Source organism: Bubalus kerabau, chromosome 17, assembly GCF_029407905.1.
Source record: "Bubalus kerabau isolate K-KA32 ecotype Philippines breed swamp buffalo chromosome 17, PCC_UOA_SB_1v2, whole genome shotgun sequence".
Classification (NCBI taxonomy): domain Eukaryota; kingdom Metazoa; phylum Chordata; class Mammalia; order Artiodactyla; family Bovidae; genus Bubalus; species Bubalus kerabau.
This window is the reverse complement of record NC_073640.1, coordinates 51,897,485-51,907,199: the sequence shown is the minus strand read 5'-3', so window position 1 is coordinate 51,907,199 and position 9,715 is coordinate 51,897,485. Positions and strand designations below refer to the sequence as shown.

The following is a 9,715-nucleotide window of genomic DNA, read 5'->3' as shown; positions in this document are numbered from 1 at the left end:
TGGGTCTACTCTCTGGCATGGTGAATGGGTCTACTCTCTGGCACGGTGCACGGGCTTCTCACTGCAGTGACTTCTCTTGTTGTGCAGCACAGGTTCTGGAGTGTGCAGGTTTCACTAGTTGCGGCTCGATGGCTTACCAGGATTTTTCTGCACGTGGGATTTTCCTGGATCAGGGATCAAACTGATGTCCCCTGTATTGCAAGGCAGATTCTTTTAAGCAGTGGACCACCAGGGAAGCCCAGAACTGCAATTTTTAAAAATACTTATTTTTATTTCTTTGACTGCACCTGGTCTCAGTTGTGGCACGGAGGATCTTCGATCTTTGTAGCAGTATGCAGGATCTTTAGTTGGGGCATGAGAACTCTTAGTTGTGCCCTGTGGGATCTAGTTCCCCAACCAGGGATGGAACCTGGGCCCCCTGCACTGGGAGAGCAAGATCTTAGCCCACTGAACCAACAGGAAAGTCCCCATGATCTTTTTTTAGATGCAGCCACGGGCCAGCCTCAGGAGGCAGACATATTTCCCTTTGTTGGATGCTGGCTGCTGCAGGAAGGTGGCCATGCGGCCCCGTTCTCCACAGGGGAGGCCCTCTGTTCCCATTCCTTCCTGCCTCCGGGTGTAGTTATAGCACCTGCAACTGAGGCCACCGCCTTGAAGGATAAAAGCCAATGTACTGAGGATGGTGAAGGGGAAGGAGAGACAGCCAGGCTCCTTGAGGACATAACTAAATTACTGCACCCACCCTGGGGCTGGTGAGGGCAGGGGACAGGCACTCACTGGCAGCAAGAAGCAGAGCGGTCCCAGAAGCTGGATCGGAGGGGCTGTTCTCCACCAGATGTCATTTCCATGGTGCCGCAGACCCTGGCCATCCTCTGCAGGAGTAGGCGTGGGCAGGTGCCTGCCCACGGCCGCCCAGCAGCCTATTCACCCCTGCTCCATGCTCGCATACCCTGGCTGCCCTCAGTGCCTGTCCCTGCCAGTTTTCCATGCTGGGTCAGCAGACTTGAACTTTTCCCTAACCCAGCATAGCCATCCCTAGAGGGATCCTCAGGAGTCCCACCGCCCCGTGGTCTCCCCAGTCATCAGCATCTCCCCGCTCCAGTCACCTGAGCCATCTCTGACTGCCCCGTGGTCAGCCCAGCCCAAGCTCCCCGACGCCTCCAGGGCAGAAATAAGCCCAAAACAAGTTTCAAAGAGGTAGAACCCAGAATAGTGGTTTACAAATTTCTGGCCATGACTTATTGACAAGTCATAATTAGCACTTTGTTTTTAAATGGAATACAATAAAAAATTGATTTTTCCAGAGTACACAACATATTGTTGTTCAGTCACCAAGTCATGTCTGACTTGGCATATAGCAAGGGTAAATAGCTGCAAGAAATTCTGTGTACTGATTGCTATGGAAAATGTATTTCATACTCAGATTGTGATTACAACATTTGGAAGGATATTGTGCCTTGAAGTCCACAGCACATGCCTGGAAAGAATTAATATCAGGCCCCTCTAAACCTTTTGCTCAGGCCATTCTCAGGGAAAGTTCCTTTTGTTTAACCAGACACTCAAATCAGAGACCCTGGCCTCATTCTGGATTCCTCTCTCTCTTGTCTCTCCACCCAGCCCAACAGAAAATCCTGTTTCTTCCCTTCAAAATACATGTAGAGTGGAGTAGAAACTAGTATTATTTTGTAAAGCAATTATATTCCAATAAAAATTTTAATAATAGTAATAAATACATACATTTAATTATTTATTACCGTTTAAATTGATGTTTTCAAACTGTGGTGCTAGAGAAGACTCTTGAGAGTTCTTTGGACAGCAAGGAGATCAAACCAGTCAATTCTAAAGGAAATCAACCCTGAATATTCACTGGAAGAACTAATGCTGAGCTGAAGCTCCAATACTTTGGCCACCTGATGTGATGAGCCGACTCATTAGAAAAGATCCTGATCCTGGAAAAGATTGAGGGTAGGAGGAGAAGGGGATGGCAGAGGATGAGACGGTTGGATAGCATCACCAACTCAGTGGACATGAGTCTGAGCAAACTCTGGGGGATAGTGAAGAACAGAGAAGCCTGACATGCTACAGTACATGGGGTCACAAAGGGTCAGACACGACTTAGTGACTGAACAACAACCATTTAAACACACTTGAGATGATTAACTTTAAAAAATATATATGCAGAATCAGCCCCACCTCTGCCACCCCCTGGCTCTAGTCCTGGGCAGGATTGCCTTTACCTCGGTTATGATTCATCTAGTTTGGAGACAGCAGGATCCAGGAAGGCACTCTGCACATAGTAGGTGCTGCATGCTGGAGGTGATCGTGTCTGGGCTGACTGAACCACCTCCTCACCCCTAATCAGTGAGGGTGGAAGGAGCAGGGCTGGGCTGTGAGGTTGCTTGGCCAGCATCCTTCCACTGTCCCCCTCCACCATAACCCCCACAAGAGCCTGTTCTCTGATCTTCCTCCCTGTTGGCCCTTTGCATCCTCCTCCAATTTGAGCCCAGAGAATTCCTGGGCAGTCGGGTGGTTAGGACTCAGCACTTTCACTGGCCATCGCCCAGACTCAGTCCCTGGTCCCAGAGTTAAGATTCTGCAAGCCACGTGGCATGGCCAGGAAAAAAAAAAAAAGAAAAAAGAACACACAGAAAAAAGAATCTGAGCCCAGGTGCTCCCTCCACACCCAGGCTGGATAATTCCAGGTTGGTTGCACCCTCCCCACATTCCCATCCTATAGACATGAGAGTTGATCGAACCCAGGGATAGTCTCCAAATTCCTGATCCCCGATCCCTGGGGAACCTTAAGACATCCTTGTTCATGTCTGCATCACAATCCTGACTTCAGCCTGGCCAGGAGCAGAGCCAGGCAAACGGATGCTGAGTGATACCATTAACACACTGGACATCATTAACTCCCTCCAGGGGCTGTGGCCAGGCCTGACAGCAAGACTCAGGAAAGAATGCGGAATAGACAGCTGGGCAGTAGACGGACCAGCTGATGCCAATCCAAGCTGTAAGCAACCCTGGGTAGCCTTGCAGACTTCCTCTGATTTCACTGGCTGTGAACCGGTACTCATGAGAGGGAACGGTACACCCTGACCTGGGACACAAGCCAGGGGACCAGAACTTAGGAGCCTGTGAAGCTGCTTTGTTTTGGTAACTATTTAAAAAGGACCCTGTGGATTTTTTCATAACCAATAAGTCAGAGCTCTTGTTCTTGTTCCAGCCCCAAATTTCTGGCTACGAATCAATCTCACCACACTAATAAAATTTTCCTTAAGAATGTTTTTTAATGCCCAGTTGTAAGAAGGCTTACAATTACATAGAGAAAGCCAACGGAACCCACAGAATTAAGACTGCCATGTTATGTTTAAGAATCATCTGGGATAGTCAGTATTTAATATATTTGAAATGTTTAAGAGAACTTGGCATAAAAAATGGGACAAACGTGTCCTGTAAATGTCAGTCTTCCAACGTAACATGTATAATTGAGCAATTCATTATTTTAGACTTGGAATTTTTCACTGAAACGTGAAAGGGCATTTTTCAAAGTGAGTAAATGGTGCTAGAATATTTAAAAGATCTTGATATGCTTGTAATTTATTATACGAGTTAAGAACCTGGGGAGGTTGTGCTTTTTAGAAGCTTCTGTTGAGTGGTCAAAGAAAATTGAGATGTGAAAGCAGAGCACTTAAGGAAATTTAATTAACTGAAATTCTAAATAGGATGTGAAGCTGTTGTAACTGGACTTGATTGAACATTAATCAAAGACCTCCCTGAAAGTGCCCGTTAAAATGGTTGGATTTAAATAAGAACCTACTGTAGAGCACAGGGACCTCTATTCAATACTCTGTAAATACCCATGTGGGAAAAGAATCCTAAACAAAGAGTGGATATATGTACATGTATAACTGATCCACTTTGCTGTATACCTGAAACTAACACAGCATTGTAAATCAACTATACTCCAAAAAAATGTTTAAATAAATAAAAAATAAAGTTTACTGCATTTATAAATAGAATAATATTTGGAAGTAAAAGTTTGATGCTAAAGAGGACTATATTTTTAATTGGTACTGTTAATGTATTGAAGATTAACTTAAAACACGAAGTAATTCATCTTTTCCATTCACAAACGTCTTCCCAGTGACACCAGAACACTGCTGGACCCTCTGTCCTCTACTGGTAAGAAGCCACCCCACCTCACTGGTGGTGGTGGTTGTTTTCGTTGCTCGTTCGTGTCTGACTCTGTGACCCCATAGACCTTAGCCCACCAGGTTCTTCTGTCCATGGGATTTCCCAGGCAAGAATACTGGGAGTGGGTTGCCATTTCCTTCTACACGGGCCCTCACTGGTGTAAGTTACTAATTTTCACTTAGAGAAATGGTGCAAGACACAGCTACTTTGTCCCCCAATCCACCTCCCTTTGGTCCACAGGAAGCCCCTGAGATGACCTCCAGTGACCCCCAACTCCACGTGTTTATCCTGTGCACAGTCCCCTCCTCTGTGCACCGGATTTAAGTGGCTCACTTCGAACAAACAGAAAATGGCCAAAATAGTGAGATGTCACTTCTGAGATCAGGCTACAAAAGGGCTGTGACTTCTCTCTTGCTTGCCCTCTCTGCCTCTCTCGCTTGCTTTCTTTTTTTTTTTTTAATTAATTAATTTTTATTTTTGGCTTCACTGGGTCTTCACTGCTGCACATGCAGGCTTTCTCTGCTTGCAGAAAGCAGAAGCTACTCTCTAGTTGCGTGTGCAAGCTCCTCATGGCAGTTTCTCTTGTTGCAGAGCATGGATTCTAGGTTTCCAGGCCTCAATAGTTGTGTGAGCTCAGTAATTGCGGTCCACGGGCTTAGTTGTTCCATGACATGAGTGATCCTTCCAGACTAGGGATCAAACCCGTGTGTCCTGCATTGGCAGGGAGATTTTTAGTCACCAGACCACCAGTGAAGTCTGTCTCACTTGCTCTCTTGCTCAGAGGGAAGCCACACTCTGAGCCACCCTGCAGAGAGGCCCGGATGGCAAGGAATTGATGTCACTGACCAATAACCAGTGAGGACCTGGGACCTGCCAACAAGCATGCTGGAAATCTTGGAAAAGTGTCTGCCCCCTGTTGCTTTGAAATGACTGGAGCCTTGGCCAACACCTTACTTGTAGTTTTGGATGAGACTCTGACCCAGAGGGACTGATTCCTGACCTTAGAAAACAAGATAAAAAGTGTTCATTGTTTTAAATCACTAAGTGTTTAGGGGTCTTCACAGATGGCACTAGTGGTAAAGAACCCGTCTGCCAGTGCAGGAGACAAAAGAGACTCAGCTTCAATTCCTGGGTTGGGAAGATCCCCTGGAGAAGGGCATGGCAACCCACTCCAGTATTCTTGCCTGGAGAATCCCATGGACAGAGGAGACTGGTGGGCTACTGTCCACAGGGTTGCAAGAGTCAGACATGATTGAAGTGACAGCATGCATGCATAAGTGCTGTAGGGGAGTGATTTGTTATACAGCAATAGCTAACTAATACAATCGTAATAGTATCTTATTGGGCATAAGATCCTGCAGATAGAAAACCTACATTTCCCATCCTCCCATGCAGCCAGGCATGGTCTTGTGCGGTATGGTAGTTGTGATGAGCCCTCTGACCACAAAGATAAGACCAGCACCTAGGAGGAACAAAGATCCCTGAATAACTTCATGGGGCAGAGTTGTTTTATCAACCTGGAGAGAAAGAGGAAGAGAAAAATAAACCTCGAACTTGGATCTCTGTTTGACAGATAAATCTCAGCTTTTCCCAAACCCCCACCTCATCTTTTAATCAACATTCTCTCTCTTACTAGCCTCATTTTCATCAATGATGATGAAGACCTTATAGTTTGGCACGCTTTGTATGAGTTTTCAGTGTTTTCCCCAAAACATTACAATTGTTAATAAATACATGTTTTTTTCACATAAGTCATAAGGCAACCCCCTACCAGCACATGTGCCATCAATCATGTAAGTGCTGCTCTTTCGTTTCTTTGCCCCAGGGAAGTATTGCTTGTGAAGGCTATATTCATATATTTCTTTTCAAAATCTTCTCCTGCACCAGCAATCCTCTGGCAACCATGGTCTCCTGGTGGCTCAGCTGGCCAGCTTGACAAAAACTACAGGCTGTCTTTCTTCCTAAGCATGGATCTTCAAAGGTGATCCCAATTACAGACACTGGATACTCGGCAAACACTGCCTTAGAGAAAATCACATGCAGTGATTCCCAGCAAGTCTGACTTGTGTAGGCGTACCTGAGCCTGAGGCTTTCAGAGATTCCCCATCGGGCACCTGGCACCGACAGGTAACCCCGCAGCCCTTAGATCTCTGATTCAGCAGGGCTTCTCCTGCTGAGTGGGCCAGCTTCATAAAATAATGGCAGGAGGAGTTTGTGAAGGGGCCAACACATGAAGAACAAGGTACAAAATTCAGTGTGCGAAGCCCTAGGAAACCTCTGTCCAGGGAAGGGGGCATCTGGGGTAGCCGTGCCTCTCATGCGCTCAGGTGGACCAGCCCAGCTGGTGGGCTCTGGGGTCAGAGCTCTTCTCATCCCTTCCCTGTGTTGTCTTTGCCTGAATCTTCAGGACAGCAGTGGTACCTGCCTCCGAGGGTTGCTGGAAGGATTAGATGACATAACATACCTAAAGCACTTAGCCCGGCACCTGGCACGTAAGAGCCATTACTACAGAACATTCTTGAGTAGTATCTATTAGGATGATGACTTGTTGTTTAGTCCCTAAGTCGCATCTGACTTTTTGCGACTCCATGGACTGTAGCCCACCAGGCATCTCTGTCCAGGGGATTTTCCTAGGCAAAAATACTGGAGAGGGTTGCTATTTCCTTCTCTAGGAGATCTCCCCAACCTAGGGATTGAACTCATGTCTCCTTCATCGGCAGGTGGAGTCCTCACTGCTAAGCCATCAGGGAAGTCCAGATGATGACGACTCTTGAAATAAAAAGAACCATGGTTGGTACTCTGCACTTCACTGCAGGGCGCATGGGTTTGATCCCTGGTCATAGAACTAAGATCCCACATGCACTGAGGCACAGTCAAAAAAGAAGAAAATAGAACCATGGGTGAAGCCAAGCCACAGTATTTTGCATCAAGAGCCTGAATCTGAAGCTGGACCCTGCAGAGAAGATGCGCAAGGATGTGATCTCCTCCGCACGGAACTTCCTCATCCACGTGGCCCTGCCGAGAGTCACTCCTTTTATCTTAGAAAAATCGGACAGCCTAAGAAGAGCAGGCATCACCTGTCAATGCATAATGTGAAAACCCTGGTCACAGTTTCTATTCCTGTCTGCAAATGAATAGGCCCAGAAAGATGTCAGAGACTTTTTGAATGGACACAGAAATTCTACTTATTAAGAACAAGTTTGGCTCAGGTAACTGACCTTTATAGCTGAAAGAAAAGACTATTTGGAAAGTATGAAAAGATTTTTTGTGATCTGAGTACACTGTCATGCATATGATATTCAGCAGCTGAATGGTGGTATAATTGTAGATGATGTTCAAGTCATTTTTGTAGCAAGTATTAATTGTAAGAGAATTATGCCTGTGAAAAAAAATTATTTAATAAAGTTAAATAAGTAAAAGAACCGTGGTTTGTGGTCAGCTGAATTTGGCCCCCAAATGACCTAGGTTCTCACCCCTGGAACATGTAAATACTCTCTCATATTGCAAAAGAGACTTTACATGGTTTAAAATTTTTTTTATTTATTTGGCTGCACTGGGTCTTAGTTCTGGCAGGCAAACTCTTAGTTGTGGCATATGAGACCTAGTTCAAACTTGGGCTCCCGGCATTGGGAGCTTAGAGTCTTAGCCACTGAACCATCAAGGAAGTCCCTAGAGTCCTGAGATGGGGAGATTCTCCTAGATTATGCAAGTGGGACTGAGCAATTAAAACTCACAGCAGGTCTATTAGGACTCTTCTTTTTCTCCCATTGTCTTCACAAATGCCATGCTCTTTTCCTCCAGGTCTGGGTGAGGGGTTGGGGATGGGGGGGAATTGGGGGTGGGGTGGGAACACCTCTCACATGACGATTTTATGACCTACTTCAGGGAAGAAGGGCAAAGAAAGGAGGAGGTCAGAGTGATCTCCCTACTTCTGCCGTTTTCAAACTCCCTAAGCTTAGAATAATCAGAATGCCAACATGCCACATTTGAAGGCTGCATGTCCTGAACTGCATCATTTGCAACTTGCCTTTTCATTCAGAAGGTTTTCCTCGATTGAATGTGTTTTCATTGGAACTCTCTGCCCTCCAACTCTGCACACCATCACTGAACAGATGTGCTTCTAGTTTTTTAACTGGTGCCTTAACCACCATCAATCACTGAGATGAGACTGGCCAGCTCTGTTTTTGAAATTTCTTTTCTATCTAACTGTTTTGAATTTTCTGCAGGGCCAGGCTCTGGACCGAGTGCTTTGAAAGGATTATCCCAGGAGCTGCCCCCACAAATGCCCACAGGGCCAGGCAGGTCATGTGACAGGTAATGGGCCCAGGCATATCAGAATGCAGGTGGGGGACGGTGTAGCCTACAGAGCAGCCTCTCTTCCAGTCACTCCCTGCCTTGTGAGTGTGCAGGCTAGGGCACTTCCAAAAGAAGCTGGAAAATTAGATTTTTGTGTGATGTCACCCCTGGAGCTTTCAGTGTTTGCAGCCAATGCTTCATTTTTAAAACACAGCATATGACCAGTAACCGCAGGAAAGTGGGCAAAGGTTGATGAACAGAAAAATCATGGAAAAGAAACACGAGCAATTCTTAAACAGAAGAAAATCCACTTCCTCACCCCAAGAGAAATGCAAAGTAAGACTGGGCAAGTTACCATTTGTCATGTCTTAGGAAAAGATTGAAAACATTTGATAAGACACCGAACTAGAAAACATGTAGCAGCTTGTCATTTCAGGTCTTGATGGTTGATGAGGATAAAAGCTGGGGTTAGGGACTTGCCTGGCAGTCTAGTGGTTAAGATTCCTGCTTCTAATGCAGGGGGAATGGGTTTGATCCCTGGTTGGGGAACTGAGATCCCACATGCTTGCCATGCAGTGTGGCAGAAAAAAATAAAATCTGAGGTTGTATAACACCATATGACTACTCGTATGGCCATAATAATGGTAAAAACAGAGAGTAAGTGCTGGCGAGGACGTGATGAAACTGGAACCCTCGTATGCTGCTAGTGGGAATGTAAAATGGTGCAGATGCCGTGGGAAACTGTCCAGTTGGTTATCAAAAAGTGAAACATAGAATTACCATAATCACATGAGCAATTCCTCTCCTAGGTATATACCCATAAAGAATTGGAAACAGGAACTCAAGCAGAGACCTGTAAGTGAACGTTCATAGCAGCTTTATCTACAGTAGCCCAAGGCCAGGCACAAACCAAACATCTCTGATGAAGGGATAAACAAAATACAGTACATCCACGCAGAGGAATACTCTTCAGCCATCAAAAGGAATGAGGCTCAGATGTGTGCTACCACGTGGATGAACCTTGGAAGCATTATGCAAAGTGAAGTAAGCCAGACACGAAAGAAAAAACACCATATGATTCCACTAACATGAAATATCTAGAACTGGCAATTCATAGAGAAAGTAAATTAGATGTTAGCAGGGGCTGAAGGGAGGAAAGAATAGGAATTATTGCTTAATGGATACAGAGTTTCTGTTTGAAATGATGAAATATTTGGGAAAT

At 45.5% G+C, this 9,715-nt stretch overlaps 1 protein-coding gene across 1 annotated transcript; it reads left to right on the top strand.

Annotated features, from left to right (window-relative positions):
- The first annotated feature begins 6,427 nt into the window (after window positions 1–6,427).
- Window positions 6,428–7,571, top strand: LOC129630648 (mitochondrial import receptor subunit TOM5 homolog). Its single transcript, XM_055551154.1, has 3 exons — window positions 6,428–6,439; window positions 6,605–6,689; window positions 7,115–7,571. The coding sequence occupies exons 1-3, from the start codon at window positions 6,428–6,430 to the stop codon at window positions 7,291–7,293; spliced, it is 276 nt and encodes a 91-aa protein (XP_055407129.1). The 3' UTR covers window positions 7,294–7,571.
- The last annotated feature ends 2,144 nt before the right edge of the window (window positions 7,572–9,715 follow it).

Bases quoted from the DNA above. Each gene is read 5' to 3' on its own strand.
- LOC129630648 (XM_055551154.1), top strand. The intron at 6,690-7,114 runs GTAAGAGCCATT...GCCAAGCCACAG, and splicing joins CTTAGCCCGGCACCTGGCAC to TATTTTGCATCAAGAGCCTG.